Source organism: Schistocerca gregaria, chromosome 6 (assembly GCF_023897955.1).
Source record: "Schistocerca gregaria isolate iqSchGreg1 chromosome 6, iqSchGreg1.2, whole genome shotgun sequence".
NCBI lineage: Eukaryota > Metazoa > Arthropoda > Insecta > Orthoptera > Acrididae > Schistocerca > Schistocerca gregaria.
In genome coordinates, this window is record NC_064925.1 from 430,684,788 (window position 1) to 430,710,196 (window position 25,409).

General features: G+C 41.1%; 1 protein-coding gene across 5 annotated transcripts in view; it reads left to right on the forward strand.

The window, feature by feature from the left end:
* LOC126278028 (magnesium transporter NIPA2) overlaps positions 1-25,409 on the forward strand; it is a 124,111-nt gene that overhangs the window by 57,994 nt on the left and 40,708 nt on the right. The window contains exons 1-4 of one of the 5 annotated variants that reach the window (XM_049977760.1): positions 16,924-17,151; positions 17,818-17,960; positions 18,053-18,175; positions 19,912-20,054. In XM_049977760.1, the coding sequence (XP_049833717.1) occupies positions 17,858-17,960; positions 18,053-18,175; positions 19,912-20,054 (369 nt within the window). In that variant the 5' untranslated portion in view covers positions 16,924-17,151; positions 17,818-17,857. Of the gene's footprint in view, positions 1-16,923; positions 17,152-17,349; positions 17,737-17,817; positions 17,961-18,052; positions 18,176-19,911; positions 20,055-25,409 lie in introns of those variants that run through there. The other 4 variants (XM_049977759.1, XM_049977757.1, XM_049977758.1 and 1 more) reach the window with 4 other exon arrangements.

Here is a 25,409-nt window from a genome sequence, read left to right on the forward strand (position 1 = left end):
GTATTATTGTTAACAATAGGCGTCATCACCATCTGCCTAATACTGTAATAACTCACTTGACTAGAATCAAAGTGAGCGATATTTTGCTTCAGAGTTTGTCCCAAATTTTTTATATGAATTGCGATCCATTATTTGTTAAGATGCTGTCTGATTTGGTTAAGTTCTAGAAGTAATCTGTCTGCAGCTTCTTCTTTAATATCTTATTGTTAACTTTCCTGAGAGTGTACAGTTTCAGTAAAAATTGTGCTATCGCTATAGCCCTATGTGACATTTTCACTCAGTCTTGCAGAGGAACTTCACAGATTGATTGCGACAATCTTTCTCATTTTTTTCCAGAATAATAATGATGTGCCATTTTCTTGTGTGAATGACACCTTTAGATCTTCCCATAAATGTTGCAACTCTTTGTTAGTGGCCTCACTTCACTTTACATGGTACCGAAAATGCACTATTTCCTCAATTTTAGGTGTCTTTTTCGATTTAAAATCGTTGGGACTCTTACGACCCGAATTAGTCGGATGCAACATACAAGTTCTTTCACGAACTGCTTTGATATACAAACCTTCCAATGATTTAATATGAGACTCTTTCAATACTATAAAATACCTTGCTGTTTCAGGAACCATACGAGCGCTAACTTTATCTTGTTAACATCGTCATATCTTTCCTTCAGTATTTCTTGTTTGGCATCGTCATCCTGTCCTGCATCGACAGTTCCAGTAGGTTTCTGTTATAATTCTCATCTTCTAACTCTTCAAAAAATTAATCTGTACATTGTTATGACTGCTGGTGCTGTGCTTATGACTTCTAGACACATTGGTCACGGTGATATATGTCAAGTGCCGTGTTATTTTTTCTGATAATGTTCCTGTTCCTATTCCATGTAAGTAAGAAGACCAACCTAGTTAGCTAGTTTCAGATAAATCTGTAATACGTGAAAAGACAATAATGAAGATTTTATGCTTAGCCAATAGATAATGTCCGAATTTGTTAAAACTTTGTTCAACTGCAATTGATTCCCTTTTGGCGAAAGTATATTTTCTGGTGTAGGAGAGTTTCGACCCTCCAGCCTTCCTTTGATCCTTCTGGTCTGGTTTAGTTCACCTCCAATACCATACTCACTATTATACATTCCTAAACAAAAGCCTTCTTATAGATGTATATGGTTTAATATGGATGCATTGCTTCATCTTGAATATCTCGAAGATTTGCGGTAATCTCTACACTCAAATGACGTGTATTTGTTGGAATTTCAACAGCGACTGGTTATCTAATGATTGGTGCTCCAAGAATTAGCAAGCCAGCAGCAGCAACAGCTTGTTGGCTGTACACAGTTTTTATATATCATGTAGTTTAGTGAAGAATAAAAAAAACTGATAGAAGCTGACCTAGAGGAAGATCAGTTTGGATTTGGAGAAATGTAGGAACACACGAGAAAATACTGACCCTATGACTTAACTTAGAAGATAGTTTTTAGAAAGGCAAACCTACAATTCTAGCATTTGTAGATTAGCAGCAAGCTTTTGACATGTGCTGACAGGAATACTCTCTTTGAAATTCTGAAGGTAGCAGGGTAAAATACAAGGAGCGAAAGGCTGTTTACAACTTGTACAGAAACCAGACTATAGTAATAAGAATAAAGGGACATGAGAGGGGAACAGTGGTTGAGAAGGGAGGGAGAAGGGTTGTAGCTTATCCCTGATGCCATTCGATCTGCACATTGGCCAAACGAAACCAAAGAAAACTTTGGAGTAGGAATTGAAGTTCAGGGACAAGAAATAAAAACTTTGAGGTTTGCCATCAGAGACGCCAAAAGACTTTGAGGAGCAGCTGAACAGAATGGACAGTGTCTTGAAAGACGGGTATAAGATGAAAATCAATAAAAGCAAAACAAGGATAATGGAATGTAGTCGAATTAATTCAGGTGATGCTAAGGTAATCAGATCAGGATACGAGACGCTTAAAGTAGTAGATGAATTTTGCTACTTGGGCAGCAAAATAGCTGGTGATGGCCGAAGTAGAGAGGTTAAGTAATGTAGACTGGCAACGATAAGAAAAGCATTTCTAAAGAAGAGAAATTTGTTAGCATCGAGTATAGATATAAGTGTTAGGAAGTCTTTTCCGAAAGTATTTTTCTGGAGTGCAGCCATGAATGGAAGCGAAACGTGGACGATAAACAGTTTAGACAAAAAGAGAATACAAGCTTTCGAAATGTGGTGCTACAGAAGAATGTTGAAGATTAGACAGGCAGATCACATAATTAATGAGAAGATACTGAACAGAATTGAGGAGAGAAGAAATTTGTCGTACAATTTGATCAAAAGAAGGGATCAGTTGATAGGGGACACTCTGAGACATTAAGGAATTACCAGCTTAGTACTGGAGGGAATTGTAGGAGGTAAAAATCGTAGAGGGAGACCCAAAAGATGAATACAGTAAGCAGATTAAGAAGGATGTAGGATGCAGAAGTTAATCAGGGATGACGAAGCTCACACAGAATAGAGTAGCATGGAAAACTGCATCAAACTAGTCCTCAGACTGAAGACCACAACAACAGCAGCAACAACAACACAGTGATAGTCTAATTTACTTGTGGGTGGAGTTGAGCAGTAGCTCATTATTTAAATGTTTTTAGTAATGCTATTTATTTTTGTTCTAAGAGTCTGCATATTTTTCGATTGTTTGTGTTGAGTGAGTTCAGTTTCCTGGGTTACATTGTCTATAGGTCAGAAAATAATTGGTTAAAGATGGGTACAGACTGCACCTGTTGTGTATAGATGTAGGGGAATTGGCCACTGTCCATAAACAGTTGGGAAGTGTGTCGACTACAGCCAACAGGCTTCATGCTGCTGCCCCTGACTGTGGTGGGATTGGGCCTCCTAGATCTTCTGAGATGGTCTTTGGAGCTGTGTCCTCCGATTTTCACTTTGCAGCCTGCCAACACTTACCTGATGGTGCCTGATGAATTGTGGCGGGGTCGCGAAACTCTGGGCCGAAAACAAAACTATGTGCCAGTCTCGCGGCTGACCTCTTATGTCTTAATAAGAGGTTTGAGGTATTGCGTGCTGCTGAAAATACGTCTGAGCCAGCACGGGACGCCTAGACTGTTGAACTGTTGCTAATCTTTCTGAGAGGTCTGGACAATTGTAGAGGGTGAGATTGCTTGCCATTGTGAGATTAACTGTTAGGCAGGTGATAGAACCCCTCAAAAATTGACACGCAAGTCGGGAAAGAAGGCCAATGTCTAGTCTGTTTGCCTGCCAAAGGGATCTCGTCCAAGGTGTGGAGGACACAATGCTGGCAGCAGTTGAGTGCAGTGAGTGCACCCGGCTTCAAATCGTGGCTCCTGTAGGCACGATTGATGCGTGACACTTGGGTTCAGAGGCAATCGTCGGCCGGTACAGGCAGCTTGCTGATTAGGTGAATGCAGTTACTCTCGCCTGCTGGGTGGAACCAGAGCGACCGTTTTGCAGCATTGGTCCCAGAACAGACCGTTGTCCTCTGCTTTGGAACTGGTTCAGATGACTGCAAATTTCGTGACCTCCGGTATTGGCTGGAGAATTTAGGAGTCCTCTAATGTGCAATACATGCAGGAAGCAGCTACTAGGCTAGTGGAGTACAAATGAAGGGGGGAGGGGGCACTTGCGTGTTTTTTTAAGATAGAAGAATCCCTCCACAAACCCAATAAGATGACTTGTCAGTCCAGACAGCGTAGCTTTCATTGCAGCAGATCGGAAAAAGAAAATATTAACACAGTATTAGTTAACTGCAGGAGCGTCTATGGAAAGGTCTCATAACTGATCTTGCTTACAAACGGTAACAATGCCCACATAATACTAGGGACAGAGAGCTAGCTGAAACCAGAAGTCATCAGCAATGAAATTCTACACTCCCCTTGGGATGTATATTGCAAAGATAGGTTGAACACTGGTGGAGGAGACTTGCTGACAGCCATAAAAAAAGTCAATGAGTTCTCTTGAGAGTAGTAAAGATTCCGAATGAGAAATAATTTAGGTGAAGACAATGTGTCTCAAACGTGGTCATCAGATGCTTTTGTAGACCCCGTGCCTCAGCAGGTGGAACAAAAAAAAATGGTTCAAATGGCTCTGAGCACTATGGGACTCAACTTCTGAGGTCATTAGTCCCCTAGAACTTAGAACTAGTTAAACCTAACCAACCTAAGGACATCACATACATCCATGCCCGAGGCAGGATTCGAACCTAGAACCGCACGGCTACTTTGGCCGGCCTAGAACCGCACGGCCACTTCGGCCGGCTCAGGTGGAACAGTTGAGAGGAAACTTGAAGAACATTTCTTGTAAATTTCCTGGTCATATTATAGTTTTAGGTGGAGATTTTAATCCACCAGCTATAGACTGGGACATTCAAGTGATTAGGATGCGTGGTAGGGACAGCAAATCATGTAAAATAGTTCTAAGTGCTTTATGCGAAAATTGCTGTGAGCAGTTAATCAGAGAATAGACTCTTGAAGATAACTTATCAGACCCAAAGTACGAGTGGGGGGCACAGAACAGGGAATCGGTGACCACAAAGCCGTTACAGCAGCACTGAATACGGATGTAAATAGGAAAGGTAGGAAGATCTTTCTGCTTAGCAAGAGTGACATGAAACAAGTTTCAGGTTACCTGAGCACTAACAACGTTGAGTATCAATGGAGGAAGTTCCTGAACATCACGCAATATGCTTCAGACAGCACGTGCCGAGCAAACTTGTGGGGTCTGGGAAAGATCCGCTGTGATTCGACAGCCATGTTAGAAAACTGCTATAGAAGAAAAGAGAGCCTCGCTACAAATTTAAACGTAGATAAAGCTTTACAAATTTACTAAAACTAAACTAAGTCAAAATCAGCTTAAGGAGGGATAATTGTGTTCAACAAATTCGAAAATAAAATTCTATCTAGCGGCTTGACAAAAAACTCTTAAGAAGTTTTTGTCTTAGGTTAAATCAGTAAATGAGTTGTAACTATGTGTTCTGACACTCTGTGACCACAATGGCGCTGCCGAGACAAATAAGACACAAGACGTCGAAATACCTAATGTCTTTTTCCAAAGCCGTTTCACAGAGAAACATCGCACTGTAGTGCCTTCTTGAAATCGTCACACGAACGACAGAATGACATGTCGAGATAAGTGACCGTGATGTAGAAAAGCAAATGAAATCGTTCAACATAGGGAAGGCGATTGGATTTGATGGGATACCAGTACGATTCTACGTAGAGTATGCAAAGGTACTTGTCCGTCGCCTAACAGCAGTGTACCGTAGGTCTTCTGGGGTAAGAAGTGTTCTTGATTGAAAAAAAAAAAAAAAAGAAAAAGGAAAAACACAAGTCATTCACGTTTTCAAGAATGATTGTCGAACGGATGCACAAAACTATAGTCATTGAGTTGTAGAATTTTGGAACAAGTTTTTTGACGTGTATTAGGACATCTTTGGAGGCCAAGAGTCTCCTATGTAGGAACCAATATGGGTTCCATAGAGGAACGGTCATATGAAATCCAGCTCGGTCTCTTTGTCCACGAGACTGAGAACGCCAGTTATACGCCGTGTTCCTTGACTTCTGGAAAGCATTCGGTTCAGTTCCGCATTGCTGCCTAATGAGAAAAATACGAGCGTACGGAATATCAGACCAACTGTCTGAGTTGAAGGATTTCTAGCAAACAGAACATAGCATGTCATTCGGAACGGAGAGAGGCCTTCAGATATAAAAGTAACTTTGGGCGTGCTCCAGGGAAGTATTATAGCACCATTACTTTTCACAAAATATATAAAAGACCTAGTAGATAACGAAGGAAGTTCCAGGATACTTTTCGCAGGTAATGCTAATGTATAGAGAGAAGATGCGATTCTAGAACATTGCAGAAAAATGCAGGAAGATCTGCAGAGGATCGGCACTTGTTGCTAGGAGTTGTAACTGAAATTCAGCGTAAACAAATATGACATATTGCCAACGCATAGACAAAAACCTTTCATTGTATGATTACACAACTGCAGAATAGTCACTGGAAGCAGTGACTTCCATAAAAACATAGGAGAATGTGCATCGAATGATCCGAAATGGAATGACCACATTGTATTAACTGTGAGTAAGGCAGATGCCAGTCTCAGATTCACTAGAAGAATCCTTAGGAGATGTAGCGTATCAACAAAGGAAATAGCTTACAAAACACTTCTTCGACCAGTGTGGAATCCACACCAGGTAATGCTGATAGAGGAAATACAGAAGATTCAAATAAGAGTGCCGTATTTTGCTATGGGTTCATGTAGCAAGCACAAAAGCGTCACAGATGATCATCCAACTCCATGGGCATATGCTGAAAGAGAGGCGTTCTGCACCACAGTGCGGTTTATTGTTCAAGTTCCAAGAGTATGCGTTCCTAGAAGAGTCAGGAAATATATTGCTTCTTCCTACGTATATCTCGTGAAAAGACCATGAAGATAAAACTAGAGAGATTAGAACCCACACGAAGTTTTAGCGGCAATCATTCTCCCGCGAACTATTCGTTGAGAAGTAATTGGTACACAAAGTACCCTCCGCCGCACACCGCAACGTGGCCTTCAGAGTATATATATATGTAGATGTAATCATTTGATTTACTTTGGATCTGATAATTTCTTTCTTATTTCACGTGATTTTCTTTTTTAGTAGGAAGAGAAAAAGTGAGCAATTACTGCTCACTCTTCACCATACTTACTAAGGTTGTGGTACCTGTAAAGAAAGCGAAACATCCTACTCAGAAAAGGAATGTGATTTAAAAATGATAAGAAATCTGTGCATTAGAACCACAAAATCTGTATTGCGTTTCCTGTGAGCAGTTTGTAGACTCTCAGTGATGTTGAAAGCCTTGCCACTACTTTATACTGTAGCCTGTGAGATCGTAAAAAAATATGAGCCCAGTTTTTAATGTCCTGAAACATTACCCCTTTACATAAAATGTGACATCTGTGTGAATAAATACAATCTGACTCATTTCAGTTCCAAGTTTCGTAATGGCTGGACCTTTGGATTAGTGCAGTAGGACAATAAAGAAGGGAAAATGGGTTTAGCAACACTAAACCTATATAAAATTCAAACCATAAACTTTCCAACAGACCTCATGAAGCTGTTCTTTATACAAGTTTAAGAACTACGTAATTCGTGCAATGCAAACGATTTTGTACTCTGTCCGCTACAATACCTAAGGTTCTGAGTCAGACAGAGGAATTTATCTTGAAACTTCTAACTCTGTGGGAACGTGTCTTGAAGTTCAACAGCAAGACAAGCTTATCTTCATAGCTGAAAATTTAATGTAAAATAAAAATATCGTCATTGCTGAGGACAGCTTACTTACTCTTGGCTTTAAATGTCGCTAATGCAAATGCTGTACATTCAAGGACGTAGTTTGGTTTTTATTCCCCACCAATATCAATATAAGCACTTCGGTTAAAACCGCGCAAAACCGTCCAAATGATTTCATTTGTCGCCATCCCCAAAGTCACGTAAGTTATATTTCCAATGTCAGTGTGCCGAGAAACAGCTAGCTTGCATGTAAGGATAGTTGCAGTGGGGGGAGGGGGGAGGGGTTACAGGTGTAAGGCCTGCATGCCTATGGAGACCTGGCTTAGGTTTTTTTCGAGTTCACAGCTATGTCTGAACATATGGGAATCAATACCCAATCTTTATTCAGCCCTCTGTGGTTACAGGTTGCTTATATCATAGCTGTCTCATTCACCAAATAAAATTTCATGCTTTAATGTTAATATGTGGAGATTTTGAGATGTTGTATTGTATCTTTGTTGATCCACTCAGTCGCTCATTGTACACAAGTATACAGTGTGATACGGGAGAAGTTGAATAGAAGATAAATATACAACATTTTCACTTTAGTGGATATGACACTGAACATGATGTGACAAGTCAAACAGGTGGTATGAGGGTATATGTACATACATAGGTGCATACACACATATATACTGTATAGTCACATATAATATATATATGATTCTTATAGTGAACATCAAACTGGAGATGTGTTATGTATGCATTCACAATAACATAAGAGTAAGAATAAGTTCAAATAATAATGTTGGTGATCAGCACACAGCAAAACTCCATTAATGGACAATACGTTATTACCAATAAAACAGTTTAGTTTTGGAAGATAGTCAGAATATATAATTTAGTTTATGATAGATCACATTCAAGAAAGTCTTGTGTGCTGTAGGAGCAATGCTTTGTTAGGAGTGCTTTTAGAGCTTTTTGAAGTTCTTTTGGGAGATGGTTGCAGTTTTATTCCTTTACATTTAAGACTATTACTGTACAGTTTAGTAGACTGAGGAATTAGTCTTAACAATTATTGTTCTGACCTTATGTCCTGGTGGTGGCTGTCTGTATTCCTGCACACTCTATTGATGTTTTGTTTAACAAAACAGCAAAAGTTCAAGTTGTATTGACTAGGAAGAGGCAGTATGTGCAGTGAGGGCCGATACTGAATGAATTTATTAGTATAAAGTTTTATTTTTATTTTTTCACTTTATGTTCATCAGTGCCTTCTGCCTGGCGGTAAGCTGCAGCATCTCAGTCATGTTGCCCAGAACTGAATAGAACCACCCTGAAACTCAATTGTTGAACCATCAGCAGCTAAACTCATGTGTTGCTGACGAGGCGACGTTACCGAACTACGCGTCTTATGATCTGACCGACCAATAGGGAGGCTTGGAGGTGGTCAAGTGAGGGTGGAACCATGGCCGGCTGCTGGCAGCGGACACGCCGTTCGCTCTCTTCTGCTGGCAGCTTCCAAACCGATCAGACGCCCTCCTCACCTGCTCTCTTGGGCGGCTGCCCATTCAGTCTCGGCAGCTTCTCCAGGCCTGCCTTTCTTGACGGCATTAAAACTTCACATGAGTTAAACTATGTTTTATTCTTCACCTCACCGGGTGCCTACCGCTTTCCCCTCCTGGCCAATCCTGACGCATTAACAAGTATGTTTAATTTTTTAAAGAGTGGTTTACATGTTTCTCTTTTTTGTTTGTACAGGATTATTCTAATTGCTTTTTTTCCTGTATAAATAATTTCGGTGATTCACCGCTATAACCCCAAAAAAATAATTCTGTAGGATAGTACTGAAAGGAAAAGAACATAATACATACATGTAAGTGAGCTGGCAGTTAGCTCACCCCTCACAGTGTGCAGCATAAAACAAACTTTGCTTAGACAGAAACTAATCATTTCTCTGTGATTTTTCCATGTGGGTGTGTCAGTGATGTGAATCCCTGGGAATTTTGTCTCATTGACAAATTCTGCATTGCTTCCATTTAGTGTTAAATATTCAGAGTGAATATAGCTTGGGAGTTTTACAAATTTATTTTTCTCTCCCTTTGATCTTTGTTCATTTAATTTTTTCCATATCTTCACAAGAAAAACGCTCAAGAATGCTTCTGTTGACATTGATGAAGAAAAAATGGAAACGACAAATGTTGTGTATGGAAATGGGCATCCTGTAGGATTTGTTTGGGAACATCCAATACACTAATAAGGGATTTACATGCCGAGGACGACATTTCATTCAAACAGCATTTGCAAATGAGTAAAATCAGTTTGGAAACCTTTTTGAGCCATATTTCTGGCTCTGTAACACATATGTGAAGTGCCGCACCAGGTTGCATTAAATTACAAGTAATATTCAAATACCTGGTAACTAGTGTGACTGAAATAAACACACTGCACTCCGAACGGTACTATTTCTACATTTTTATGTTATCTACAATACACTGAAGTTACATCGAAAAGCAAGGTTCTTGTCTCAACAGTTCAGCTTTGTTTTCATTTTCATAGTCATAGTGTGATAGGTCACACACACTGTAAATATGTGTTTTGCTTGCACAGTACTTAATTTTGTAACCGAACTTTGCACCTACTACTGAATGATAGCGCCAGTACAGACCCTGTTATATTTACACAGAGTTTTAGTGAGATTCAGGAATAGCTTTAAATATCTGAAGCCTCAAATAAGTTTCCATCTCATAGCAATACACTGAAGAGCCAAAGAAACTAGTACACCTGCCTAATATCGTATAGGGCTCTCATGAGCGCACAGAATTGCAGCAACACGACGTGGCATGGACTTGACTAATGACTGAAGTAGTGTTGGAGACAATTGACACCATGGATCCTGCTGGGCTGTCCATAAATCCGTAAAAGTACGAGGAGGTGGAGATCTCTTCTTAATCGCATGTTGTAAGACATCCCAAATATGCTCAATAATGTTCATGGCTCGGTAGTTTGGTGGACAGCGGAAGATTTAAACTCAGAAGGTAAGCTGATAAAGTGTCACTAGAAGCCTTCCTAAGAGACAACCTCCATTCCTTCCGAACTGACTATGCAAATGTAGACGAGATGTGGCTCAAATTCAAAGATATAGTAGAAACAGCAATTGAGAGATTCGTGCCTCATAAATTGGTAAGAGATGGAACTGATCCCTCCATGGTACACAAAACAGGTTCGAACGCTGTTGCAGAGGCAACGGAAAAAGCGTGCGAAGTTCAGAAGAACGCGAAATCCCGAAGTTTGGCGAAAATTTACAGACGCGTGATATTTGGCACGGACTTCAATGCGAGATGCCTTTAACAGGTTCCACAACGACACATTGTCTCGAAATTTGGTAGAAAATCCGAAGAAATTCTGGTCGTATGTAAAGTTTACAAGCGGCAAGACGCAGTGAATACCTTCGCTGCGCTGTGTCGATGGTACTATTACCGACGACTGTGCCGCTAAAGCGGAGTTATTGAACGCAGATTTCTGAAATTTCTTCACCAGGGAAGACGAATGGAAATTCCAGAATTTGAAACACGAACAGCTGCTGGCATGAGTTTCTTAGAAGTAGATACCTTAGGGGCTGCGAAGCAACTCAAATCGCTTGATACGGGCAAGTCTTCAGGTCCAGATTGTATACCGATTAGGTTCCTTTCAGATTACACTGATACAATAGCTCCCTACTCAGCAATCATATACAACCATTCGCTCACCGATAGATCTGTACCTACAGATTGGAAAATTACGCAAGCCGCACCAGTATTTAAGAAGGGTAGTAGGAGTAATCCATCGAATTACAGACCTATATCATTGACGTCGGTTTGCAGTAGGGTTTTGGAGCATATACTGTATTCAAACATTATGAATCACCTCGAAGGGAACGATCTATTGATACGTAATCAGCATGGTTTCAGAAAACATCGTTCTTGTGCAACGCAGCTGGCTGTTTATTCTCACGAAGTAATGGCCGCTATCGACAGGGGATCTCAAGTTGATTCCGTATTTCTGGATTTCCGGAAAGCTTTTGACAGTGTTCCTCACAAGCTTCTAATCAAGCTGCGGGCCTATGGGGTATCGTCTCAGTTGTGTGACTGGATTCGTGATTTCTTGTCAGAAAGGTCGCAGTTCATAGTAATAGACGGCAAATCATCGAGTAAAACTGAAGTTATATCAGGTGTTCCCCAGGGAAGCGTTCTAGGACCTGTGCTGTTCCTGATCTATATAAATGACCTGGGTGACAATCTGAGCAGTTCTCTTAGGTTGTTCACAGATGATGCTGTAATTTACCGTCTAGTAAGGTCATCCAAAGACCAGTATCAATTGCAAAGCGATTTAGAAAAGATTGCTGTGTGGTGTGGCAGATGGCAGTTGACGCTAAATAACGAAAAGTGTGAGGTGATCTACATGAGTTCCAAAAGAAATCCGTTGGAATTCGATTACTCGATAAATAGTACAATTCTCAAGGCTGTCAAGTCAATTTAGTACCTGGGTGTTAAAATTACGAACAACTTCAGTTGGAAAGACCACATAGATAATATTGTGGGGAAGGCGAGCCAAAGGTTGCCTTTCATTGGCAGGACACTTAGAAGATGCAACAAGTCCACTAAAGAGACAGCTTACACTACACTCGTTCGTCGTTTGTTAGAATATTGCTGTGCGGTGTGGGATCCTTACCAGGTGGGGTTGACGGAGGGTGTAAAAAAGGGCAGCTCGTTTTGTATTATCACGTAATAGGGGAGAGAGTGTGGCAGATATGATACGCGAGTTGGGATGGAAGTCATTAAAGCAAAGACGTTTTTCGTCGTGACGAGATCTATTTACGAAATTTCAGACACCAACTTTCTCTTCCGAATGCGAAAATATTTTGTTGAGCCCAACCTTCATAGGTAGGAATGATCATCAAAATAAAATAAGAGAAATCAGAGCTCGAACAGAAAGGTTTAGGTGTTCGTTTTTCCCCCGCGCTGTTCGGGGGTGGAATGGTAGAGAGATAGTATGATTGTGGTTCGATGAACCCTCTGCCAAGCAATTAATGTGAATTGCAGAGTAATCATGTAGATATAGATGTAGATGTAGATGTAGATGTAGAAGAGTGTTTCTGGAGCCGGTCTGTAGCAATTCTGGGCGCTTGGGGTATCGCATTGTCCTGCTGTAATTGCCCAAGTCCTTCGGAATGCACATTGGACATGAGGGGATGCATGTGATCAGACAGCATGCTTACGTATGTGTCATCTGTCAGAGTCGTATCTAGTGTGTATCAGGGGCCCCATATCACTCCAACTGCACATGCCCCAAACATTACGGAGCCTCCATCAGCTTGAACACTTCCCTGCTGACATGCAGGTTCTGTGGATTCATGAGGTTGTCTCCATACCCGTACATATCCATCACTTGATACAATTTGAAACAAGACTCGTCCGACCAGACAACATGTTTCCAGTCATAAGTCACACATACTGTAAATATGCGTTTTGCTTGCATAGTACTTAATTTTATTACCAAACTTTGCACCTACTATTGTGTGATGGCCCCAGGTGAGGCATAAAGCATTGTCATGTAGTCATCAAGAGTACATGAGTGGGCCTTGGCTCTGAAAGCCCGTATCGATTATGTTCCATTGAATGGTTCACACGCCGACACTTGTTGATGGCCCAGCATTGAAATCTGCAGCAATTTGTGGAAGGGTTCCTCTGTCACGTTGAGCAGTTCTCTTCAGTTGTCGTTGGTCCCATTGTTGCAGGATCTCTTTCCGGTGGCAGCAATGTGGGAGATTTGATGTTTTACCAGATTCCTGAAATTCATGGTACACTTGTGAAATAGTTGTATGGGAATATCTCCACTTCATCAATACCTTGGAGATGCTATGTCCCATCGTTTGTGCACCGACAATAACGCCATTTTCAAACTCACTTAAATCTTGATAACCTGCCATTCTACCAGCAGTAACCGATCTAACAACTGCACCAGACACTTTTTGTCTTATATAGATGTTGCCGACCATAGCGCCATATTCTGCCTGTTTACATATCTCTGTATTTGAATACACATGCCTATACCAATTTATTTGGCGCTTCAGTGTACTTACACTCAGTGACTAACGTAGCAAATTGTTATCATTATACTGAAATAAAAAACACCTTTAACAATATTGACTGCACTGCAGTTACATGAATCTCAGAAAGTTGACACACTCAGTTACAATACTTTTTAATCCATTTAGACACTTCAGACGGTGATGTGTTTCTCCTTTACGAATAAGTGATAAGAGGGAGATCCTATCACATTGCTTAGGAACATTTTGCCTCTTTGGAAAAAAAAATTGTTTACTTAGTTAAAGGCTAAGTCCATAATTTTGGAGTGGCTCTATCTTTTCACATACATTAACAACCAATTCTAGACCTGTGCTGTCGAAGGAACCAGAGCGGAATGAAAGCAGATTCATGTACTGGCAGTTGATGAAGCTTATAGACGATGGTGGGGGAAGCGACATCGTACAATAAAGTAAAACGCCTTTTAGCTTTCTTGACCAACCCATTAGATGACATGACAGTGTGCAATCAGGGTGCTTTCACATATACGTTGACTAACGTGAATGTTGGTGGGGGAATACACATGTAAGTAATTCATTCCTGTGGAAACCAGGCTTAACATTGCCCACATTAAATACGACTGCAAAGTATCTTCCAGAAAGAAATCTATAGTCGGGTTCACACACACAGCGAAAGTGATGCCACAGCAGCTGCATTGCAGTTCATGTGTGAACTCCTAGTTTTTAGCGGCGCAACTTAGTAGACGCAACTTTTGTGACACCCCAAAAAGTTCCTCTTAGTTGTATTTTGTTGAGCCACTTTCCTATTATCACTACTCCCTCGCGGCAGTATTGCGAAACACTCACAGTTATCGTGCAGTAATTGCTACTCTATTACGTTCGATATCAGTGCATTTTTATGTTTTTTCTGAAAAAAAGTGAAAACAATGTCGGCAGGTACACTTTCACTGCTTCTAGAACTACAAGAACAGCAAACAATATTTGATTTTGTGCAGCAGTGTGTGTGTGTGTGTGTGTGTGTGTGTGTGTGTGTGTGTGTGTGTGTGCGCGCGCGCACGCGTGCAAATCAATGACTTATCCCGGAAGGAATAAATAAATAAACTTAATAGATCTAAAAAAAAACGAGTTGTTTAAACTTTGTGATTCGTTGATTATATGCAGGGAATAGCTGTAGAGTTTGGTGTGGGAGCTGTTAAACTGAAAATTAGTTATTCAGATTACCTATATCAACAAATGCAATGAGGTTCTAAAATCTTGGAAGAGTGGCGTGTCTGGAGCTGATATTTACATGCCAGCTGTTGGTTAGTTTGCTATCACAGACAGCATTTTCGTCACAGAGTGATTGTTTCCACTGTGCGAAATATATTTACGGATTCAGAATTTGGATTTCGTCTTCCTTGTATTTAACTCTTGTCACAGGTCTCAGGCCATAACTTGCACTATAAAATTCTACATCTACATTTATACTCCTCAAGCCACCCAACGGTGTGTGGCGAAGGGCACTTTACATGCTACTGCCAGTACCTCCCTTTCCTGTTCCACTTGCGTATGGTTCACAGGAAGAACCACTGCCGGAAAGCCTCCGTGCGCACTCGAATGTCTCTAATTTTACATTCATGAACTCCTTGGGAGGTATAAGTAGGGGGCAGCAATATATTCGATACCTCATCCAGAAACGCACCCTCTCGAAACCTGGACAGCAAGCTACACCGCAACTCTTGAAGAGTCTGCCACTTGAGTTTGCTAAACATCTCCGTAACGCTATCACGCTCACCAAATAACCCTGTGACGAAACGCGCCACTCTTCTTTGGATCTTCTCTATCTCCTCTGTCAACCCGACCTGGTTACAGATCCCACACTGACGAGCAATACTCAAGCATAGGCCGAACGAGTGTTTTGTAAGCCACCTCCTTTGTTGATGGACTACATTTTCTAAGGAGTCTCCCAATGAATCTCAACCTAGCATCCACAACAATTAATTTTATATGATCATGCCAGCTCTCATGATTTTAATTGATGCCATATGGAAAACTATGCAACTTCGTAGAAATTGTGGCGTCCTTTGTGAACAGTAGCTCACGTTGGCACTACAGCAGGCCACAGACTGTGGCGCCACATTATGTACGTGTGTGAACCCAGCTTAATATCCTGTAATTTGAAGAAACCTTAACGTACTATTACACCTACCTCCTATTTGAAAGACAGGAAACAATGTGTAAAGCTAACTTATAAAATTACTGAGCAGCTCCTAACAATCAAATCAACCTTCAGGACATTTCAATGTGGCGTGCCTCAAGGAATCAAACTAGGGCCTTTTCTGTTCCTTGTATATGTAAATAACTTATTTGAACCCAAAAATTGCGTGGTTGTTAGCTATGCCGATGACATATCCTTCATTAGCTGTGGCAGTGATATGCAGTCTGCAGCTAACAGTACCGAGAGCAGTTTCCATACTCTGTCCGCATACCTTACAGCAAACAAGCTTCTTGTAAATAAAGAACAAAACGTTAATAATGAAGTTCGTCCTCAGTTCTAAAACTGCCATAACTGATACTGTATTTACATCCCCATTGGGTCTTGCATATGCAAATTCACATAAATTTTTGGGCATCGTTGTTGATGAACACTTATCATGGAAAGAACATGTAGATAATATTTGCAAGAAAATCAGTAGAAATGTGTATCTACTGAAATGGGTCTCAGCCTTCTTGGACCATGATAGTTTAAGGCAAATACATTTTGTGTTGATTATTCCGCACCTTCAGTATGATATTGAGATATGGGGTGGGGCATCAGCAGTTCATATAGATAGACTTTTTAGATTACAAAAAAGGCAATAAGGATGGTAGCCAAGGTAAAGAAGAGAGAGCCTTGTAGAGAAATCTTTAGAAAATATAAAATTGTTATGGTGTACTCCATGTGCATACTATGGACAGTCATGTTCGTGAAACAAAATCCTGAATTTAATATGACAAACAGTAATGTACACAACTATGATACACGGGAAGGGAAAATTGTCATAGAATTGTGACCAATAAAAAGGCAATGGACTGCAGCCCACTTAGAATGGGAGCAATTTTCTGCAATGCACTACCCTATGAACTCAATAAAGCAAATCTAAATATGCTTAAGAGTAGACTGAAGGGATTATTAACAGAGAAGTGTTGTTGTTCTATAGAGGACTTTAAGTTGTAGTGCCATCTTGGAAAACAGTGTATACAGACAATGATTCCGATCTATCACTGGTATGAAAGAGTGTAATTATACACTGTATTAAATGTGCTGTACTATTATAAATATAAGCTAGATTGTGTTACACTATAGAGGAATCTACTTGTACTGCCCTTTTGAAAAATAGTGTGTACAGACATGTGTCTGATCCATATGATGTTATGGAAGAATGTAAATACTTGACTGTACATGTGTAATGTAAGCTAAATTTTCTTGACAATCTCCGAAATTTTTTTGTTACATGTACAGAAAAAAAATAATTTAACACAAATGCATAGTAAGCATGCACAACAGAGACCATCTCACCATAATCCAGAACGTAGTCACCTCATTGTTCCCATTTCATCGTCACAAGACAAAGGTTATATGCTCAACAGATCGGCACGTCCTTACAGCGGCAATCGGATGAAGAGTGTGCCCAGTCCTGCCTAATCCAGTCGAAGGTTGACCTGTTGTCTGCCGGCCACGCAACGTTCCTGACTGATTCTGTCTCCAACCTTTCCTAGGAAGAATATCTCCATTTACCAGACACCTCACTGTTACTGTGGGATGATATCTCGCGTATGTGATTTTGACTTTTGTGTAGAGGAAGAAATACAGTTGAAAAGAAAGTAATATTTGGCTTACTTACTCGAAAGTGATTTTCAAACCCTACTTCGTTTCCTGTCAAAAACTCTTTTATTAGCGTATTTGACGTCTACAAATATTTTCTGTGAGGCATTTACTTTCGTTTCTAGTATTTGGGGGAGGGGCCTCAGTGATACCTTCATTAACGTTTCTGTCGGCTGCTAAGCTTAATCAGCACAACTACATTAACCATCGTCACACACATTAGTTCTGTTGACATCATCTGGAAACCGTATCAGTACTAATTCCGACCGCGCGTGTGAATAATTGGCTTCTAACGCCATAATGTGGGGTAGATATGCAAGTTTTGTTCCCTGTGAAAATTAACCGTGAGACGTAGCGATAACTTGCTATACCAACGAAATGGTGTAGGTGTATATGTTGGCTGTACTGCGTATACATGGCTGTGGTGGGGGAGGTGTGGCTGTCTGCTGGTTTGTGTTGTCAATGCGTGCAATTTATCATAACATGTGATTATAGTACGTGACAGATGGAATTTTAGTGTTTGTGTAACTAAAAGTAAAGCACTAGTTTTGTTTTGTGTTTAAATTTAGTATGTTCTACTATATGCTCCTAAATCAGAATAGAAAATTGTTTCAGTTTGTTGACGTTTGGAGCTCATCCTTGTGTCTAGGAGAAGATGATTGAAGCTTCCGGAGAAAGGACTGTTACTGGTCATCCATACGACACCACTCAATACTACATAGGGCTCGGGCTTGCTGTTAGCTCCAGTGCTTTTATCGGTTAGTTTTAAAACTCAATAAATTCTTAACACTGTGCTTTATTGGTGGACTGCGCCCCGCCGTTATTGTTTTGATGAAATGCAATTTTTCAGGTTCGAGTTTTATTATAAAAAAGAAAGCACTGTTGAGATTGTCACGTTCTGGCTCAGTGCGGGCTGGCGCTGGAGGATTTGGCTATCTGAAAGAATGGCTCTGGTGGGCCGGCTTTTTGTCTAGTAAGTAACCAATAGTGTGTCATATAACATAAAGTATAATGTAACTTACTAGTTAGTTATATATAGTGTCATTAGTCTTTCCGTTTGACAGAGTTTACTTCGTAATATATTTCTTGAATGACAGTTTTACAAAAAAAAGTCCTAGCTGAACCAACATTTTACATATCAACAGCTGGATATGTTTCAGTGTTAAACCCATTATGAACAGCCAGACAGGAAAATCATGCACTGCGAAATTCGGCAGTTTGTACTATAGGAGAAGTAAAAACTTTCACCTTCAATAAGAACTAGCAAACTTTTTAGTGTGCAAAATTTAGGAAGTACACTGTATGATAACATTGTATGTTAGTTGCCTCATTTTCGTATTTGGTAGTTAATACTGGCATCATTTTGAAAAATGCAGACATAAAGTTGCTGATAAATAAAATATTTTTATACCTTCATGGGTTATGTGAAGATTTCATTCAAGAAAGTTGTGATGATTTTTATTGTGGTATGCTGTAGTGATACATTAACTAGAATTACTACTGTGTACACAGTTGTACTTGTCAGTTGAGCAGATCTGCCTGTGGACTGCCATGCTCTTGCCGACTGTGGTACAGCACATAATGTTTAATGTACTGCTAATACCACACAATTCTGATGTGTCATGCTTTTGCAAATGACTTAGCAGCCTGAAATTAGGAGAATGTTTTAGAGTTTTCAGCCTGTTTGGTATGGTATTTAAGTGACTGCAATATACCCAACAATTAGTTACTTGCTATCAACCATGGTTAAGATTTCAGTACATTCTAGGAAACAAGTTAAAGTTATCATTCTCAAATGACTTTTTTATGTTTCAACTATTTAGACTTGAATGCATCACCTTGATAATTGAATATAAGAAGCTGTATTTAATCACAGATGCTTCCTTATTCCTATGAATGTGAATAGAGTATTGGGATTTTGCTTTCTGGTAGCATTGATACCATCTGATATTGACTGCCCACTGCTTCAAATGGGGGAGATTTAGAAGGAAACTGTATAATGATGGAAGTCTATTACACCTCAGTAAATACACACAATGGAATGTTTAAGATGTGTGCAAAAGCAATTGCAAAATTTGTGATGTACGAATACTTAACTTCCATAGTGTTGTAATGTTGCACTAACACAATATCAGAATTCCCACCAACCAAAATTTATTCCACTTCAACTTGAAGGGATACACAGACACTGAATAAAGTAAGAATTGGTGCAATATGTTTAATCATTAGAGTACACTCTAAAAGGTGAGCTTCCAATCACCACCACACCAGCTTGTATAAGACAGTTTTTCACGTAACACAGTGCTTGCTATGCCATCTGTGCTAGTGCAAGGTGACCCCTTTAGGCTGGCTGTGGAGGTGTGTGCTATTTGATTATGCATGTTCAGTATATAGGATTACAACGCTTAGAAACTGAATTGTGGTGATGACATGAAGAGTGACACAAAATGGGAACAACTCAGGAAATCCAGACACACTGGCTAGTGAGATTAAATAGTTATTACATTTTTGTTATGCAATTATAAATTAGTATGTTACTTTAGATATGGCATGATTGTATTCATTTCATCATCAGTTTTGTATAGTCATGACAGGTAATATAATATGCTTACAGAATTTTCTACAGCATTTAATATACTTTTGTTTACATGCTTTTATCTGTAATTGAAATAAGATTACGTTTATATTTTCATTTTTGTTGTGTAACAGTGGGGGTGGGTGAGGCAGCTAATTTTGCTGCGTATGCATTTGCACCTGCCTCACTGGTAACACCACTTGGTGCACTTAGTGTACTGGTTGCAGCAGTCCTGGCATCATATTTTCTTGGTGAAAAACTGAATCTTCTTGGCAAGGTAAGTAAGAGAAAGCAATAGTTTTCTTGCATGCACTTATACCATTGAGAAGATACAGATTCCAGAATGAGATTTTCACTCTGCAGCGGAGTGTGCGCTGATATGAAACTTCCTGGCAGATTAAAACTGTGTGCCCGACCGAGACTCGAACTCGGGCACACAGTTTTAATCTGCCAGGAAGTTTCATATCAGCGCACACTCCGCTGCAGAGTGAAAATCTCATTCTGGAAGCATCCCCCAGGCTGTGGCTAAGCCATGTCTCCGCAATATCCTTTCTTTCAGGAGTGCTAGTTCTGCAAGGTTCGCAGAAGAGCTTCTGTAAAGTTTGGAAGGTAGGAGACGGATACTGGCAGAAGTAAAGCTGTGAGTACCGGACGTGAGTCGTGCTTCGGTAGCTCAGTTGGTAGAGCACTTGCCCGCGAAAGGCAAAGGTCCCAAGTTCGAGTCTTGGTCGGGCACACAGTTTTAATCTGCCAGGAAGTTTCAAGATACAGATTACTTGTTCAGGTTTGTTTTAAGGCTACCAGAATATTACATTTGTTGTTCTCCTTATTTTATTCTTTTGAGAAAAAAGTTTTCATTCCATCAGTATATGTAATATATTGAGGAGCTGCTTGCATATACAGTGTGTTTCAGCAGGAGCAGGAAATAATTTAGGAGATGGTAGTGTAGACCAATTTGAGTAAAACATTACATATAGCATGTGTCCAAATTTAATTGCTTGCAGACATACAGCTATTAAAATGTAACAAAGTTACATACGGTGTTTAGCAAAGACAAATTATTAAGTTCAAACTTATTTTTTATAAATTGCTCCTCTGACTTCAATTCATTTGGTGTTGTTTCTGATGTACTTCACTGTGAGTGTGGTTATTTTGCAGCATATTGATTTGCCATTATGCTATAATTATTAAATAGTATTCATATTGAGGAAGTTCTTGACCGCGACTGAGCAAATCTTTTACTTCTGCTCTTCTGCGGACTGTAATAATACTGGAAGCAAGACACTTTAACGTAACATTAAATTTTTGAAAATAAATGCAAAGAGTTTCTTCAGAGGCATTCTCTGTTTATCATCAGGGAACAATATAACAACTTCTTATACACAAGACTTTCTTAATTTTGACATAAAAATACAAATGTCAGCTTGACAAGTCTTACTAAGCCCAAAGAATGAATACATTTAAATTGTTCATTTGTTTTCTTCCTTTGCTATCGGCATTGTTGACTATGGCTCTTATTGCAGGTCAAATGTGCTACTTTGACCTATGTTGAGGATCCATAGAGCATGTGTGAACATCCCTGCAGGTACTTTGACTTGTGGAGTTAATGAGATTGTCATCCCCAAAAATGCATATATAGTGAATCTGCACAAAAGTTACACTCTTGTAAATATTAAAACATTGTCATTTTGTAATTTGCTAGAATCACTGATTGGCAAGGTAGACACAGGGTTATACATGCAGCGGTATGTGATGCCACGTATTCCCTCACTTACATGAATGATCTCTTGACAAGTTAAACAGTGGTAAATCCAGGAGGGAATAATGACAATATTGTGAAGAGGATTGATTACTACTCACACTACAGCAGAGATGCTGAGTCACAGATAGGCACAACAAAAAGGCGGTCAAACAAGTAAGCTTTTGGCTGGAAAGGCTTTCATCTGGATTAGGCATCCCCCTCCCTATGCACAGACACAAAAGAACAGTCTCTAACTGCCAGAAACTACGGTCATGTGTGCGAGTTCATTTGTGCGCATGCAAGTGTGTGTGTGTGTGTGTGTGTGTGTGTGTGTGTGTGTGTGTGTGAGTGACAGGCTACATAGACTTAAATTGCTACATATTCATTGCTACACATAAATGATATCCTTAGCAAGAGCAGTTAATATCTTGCATACAATCTCTACCTGCCACTGCCCCCATGAAAGTTAAGTTTTTTTGTTAAGAATATAATCTTAGGATTTTTTTCATTTTATAACCCTCTCAATCTCAATATTGTATTAAGTTTTCATTATCCCATAAGGTGATGAAATATACATACCAACTAGTTCTTAACCTAAACTAAATTAATTTTTTTCGGTTTGGCCTGCATCGAAATATTTTTCTTCTATGTAGTTATTTGCACTTTTTTTATCCATTGCCTTTCTCTCAGTTCACTCTAGCACACTTGCTGTTGTATGTTATATATTAGTTTATAATAAAGGGAAACAATCAATGTGGGAAAAATATATCACCTGTAGCTCCTCTGAAGTTGTCTTTGGATTCTTTCATGATGGCACCACTATTCACAATCTGAACACTCTGTGTCTCTGGTGTTTACTTTTTCTTTGAAGACTTTGATTTTCAACCACCCTAGAGGCAAAACTCTAGAGGCGTAAGGTCCAGGGACCTTGGTGGCTAAGAAACTGGCCATTTCTGCCAGTCCATCTCCCTGGTTTAGGTGATGTCAACTGGAAGACTAGAATGTGCAGAGATCCCATCAAGCTGGAAGAACGTGGCCATCCTTGTAGTCGCAGAAATCTCTTTCCTTAATGCTGGAAGCTTGTTTTCACGAAAGTTTAGATAATGGGTCCCTGTAAGATGATGTACTAATAAATCAGGCCCAATCAACTGATTGTCTGTCATACCACACCACACAATTACAGAGAAATGTTCTTGAAAATGTGTCTCAACATTTTGGGATTTTGTTGGGCCACTGATGGAAGTTAAGAGTGTTGATACATTTTGAGTAAAAATGGCTTCATCAGTAAACAGTATTAATGAGATTAGTCCACATTTTTTCCATTAGCTAACAACAATATTTCAATTTTCTACCTTCACATCCTTCTCGAATATGTTGGATCTGCTGTAAGTGTTAAAGATAGAGGCTGTGCATACATAATGTACACCAAATTCTGGTATGTGGAATACGTATACATATAGAAATACACTCCTGGAAAGGGAAAAAAGAACACATTGACACCGGTGTGTCATACCCACCATACTTGCTCTGGACACTGCGAGAGGGCTGTACAAGCAATGATCACACGCACGGCACAGCGGATACACCAGGAACCGTGCTGTTGGCCGTCGAATGGCGCTAGCTGCACAGCATTCGTGCACCGCCACTGTCAGTGTCAGCCAGTTTGCTGTGGCATATGGAGCTCCATCGCAGTCTTTAACACTGGTAGCATGCCGCGACAGCGTGGATGTGAACTGTATGTGCAGTTGACGGACTTTGAGCGAGGGCGTATAGTGGGCATGCGGGAGGCCGGGTGGGCGTACCGCTGAATTGCTCAACACGTGGGGCGTGAGGTCTCCACAGTACATCGATGTTGTTGCCAGTGGTCGGCGGAAGGTGCACGTGGCCGTCGACATGAGACCGGACCGCAGCGACGCACGGATGCACGCCAAGACCGTAGGATCCTACGCAGTGCCGTAGGGGACCACACCGCCACTTCCCAGCAAATTAGGGACACTGTTGCTCCTGGGGTATCGGCGAGGACCATTCGCAACCGTCTCCATGAAGCTGGGCTACGGTCCCGCACACCGTTAGGCCGTCTTCTGCTCACGCCCCAACATCGTGCAGCCCGCCTCCAGTGGCGTCGCGACAGGCGTGAATGGAGGGACGAATGGAGACGTGTCGTCTTCAGCGATGAGAGTCGCTTCTGCCTTGGTGCCAATGATGGTCGTATGCGTGTTTGGCGCCGTGCAAGTGAGCGCCACAATCAGGACTGCATACGACCAAGGCACACAGGGCCAACACCCGGCATCATGGTGTGGGGAGCGATCTCCTACACTGGCCGTACACCTCTGGTGATCGTCGAGGGGACACTGAATAGTGCACGGTACATCCAAACCGTCATCGAACCCATTGTTCTACCATTCCTAGACCGGCAAGGGAACTTGCTGTTCCAACAGGACAGTGCACGTATCCCGTGCCACCCAACGTGCTCTAGAAGGTGTAAGTCAACTACCCTGGCCAGCAAGATCTCTGGATCTGTCCCCCATTGAGCATGTTTGGGACTGGATGAAGCGTCGTCGCACGCGGTCTGCACGTCCAGCACGAACGCTGGTCCAACTGAGGCGCCAGGTGGAAATGGCATGGCAAGCCGTTCCACAGGACTACATCCAGCATCTCTACGATCGTCTCCATGGGAGAATAGCAGCCTGCATTGCTGGGAAAGGTGGATATACACTGTACTAGTGCCGACATTGTGCATGCTCTGTTGCCTGTGTCTATGTGCCTGTGGTTCTGTCAGTGTGATCATGTGATGTATCTGACCCCAGGAATGTGTCAATAAAGTTTCCCCTTCCTGGGACAATGAATTCACGGTGTTCTTATTTCAATTTCCAGGAGTGTATTTTGTGTGTTTCTTTAAGGATTATGTTGTACCAACTGAGTAATGACTTTTACTTCATCCACACTCTGTTCATTTGCAGTTCCACTCTTTCCCCATCTCTTGGGCGAGGCCACCATCCTGGGTGCATTTCCCTCCATCCACTATGCAGTGTCACTTTCTGCACTGACAATGACCATGGACTCCTTGCACCTCATATCCAGCACAGTAGCCAGTCCATTGTGGTGGGGCTGCCATGTACCCTGTTCGTTGTAGCCCCCTGACTACACAGGGACTGCTTTGCTGCTGCCTGCACTGTTAACTCCCCACATATGCCAAGGAGTAGATGCCCATCACCCTGGGGCATCGGGACTACCAGCAATGGCCATCCTGCCAGGTGGTGTTTGCTGCAGTTGGGTGATGCCCGTGGGAGGTCCCCTGGTCAGCACGGCGGATGACACGCCATGGAGCGTAATACATCATCTCTTGCTGTTGGCCCAACACCAGCAGTCTCAAAGTGGTTGAGGTCTAACTACAATGTGAAGAAGTATGACCCCAAATCGTTCCCTTCCCTGGCTACACCATGAGAGGAGTGCCATGCTATTCGACCCTGTACCTCGTATGTACGAGAGCTGATTGGGCAGCCTTCAGTTAGATGAAGCCTCGGTCTTTTGTGGAGCAATTAGAGGACAAGAGGGATTGTCCAAAATGTGATCAGAGTCACTCTTGATAAAAACAGCATCCTCTGCCCAGTCAAAGGCACTACTCTCCTGTGACAAGCTAGGGAATGTTTGTGTTTCCATCACACCCGATAAGAGCTTAAATATGGTCCAGGGTATTATATTTCACAGGGATCTTCTTTTGCAGTCTGATGACGAGCTGCATGCCAACTTAGAGCAGCAAGGTGTTCATTTCATCCTGCATGTACATAGGAATCCAAAGGATAATCAGGTAGCCACCGGTGCCTTAATCTTGGCCTTTGAGGATGATACATTACCCAAGGAGGTCAAGGTGATGGTATACTGGTGTGATGT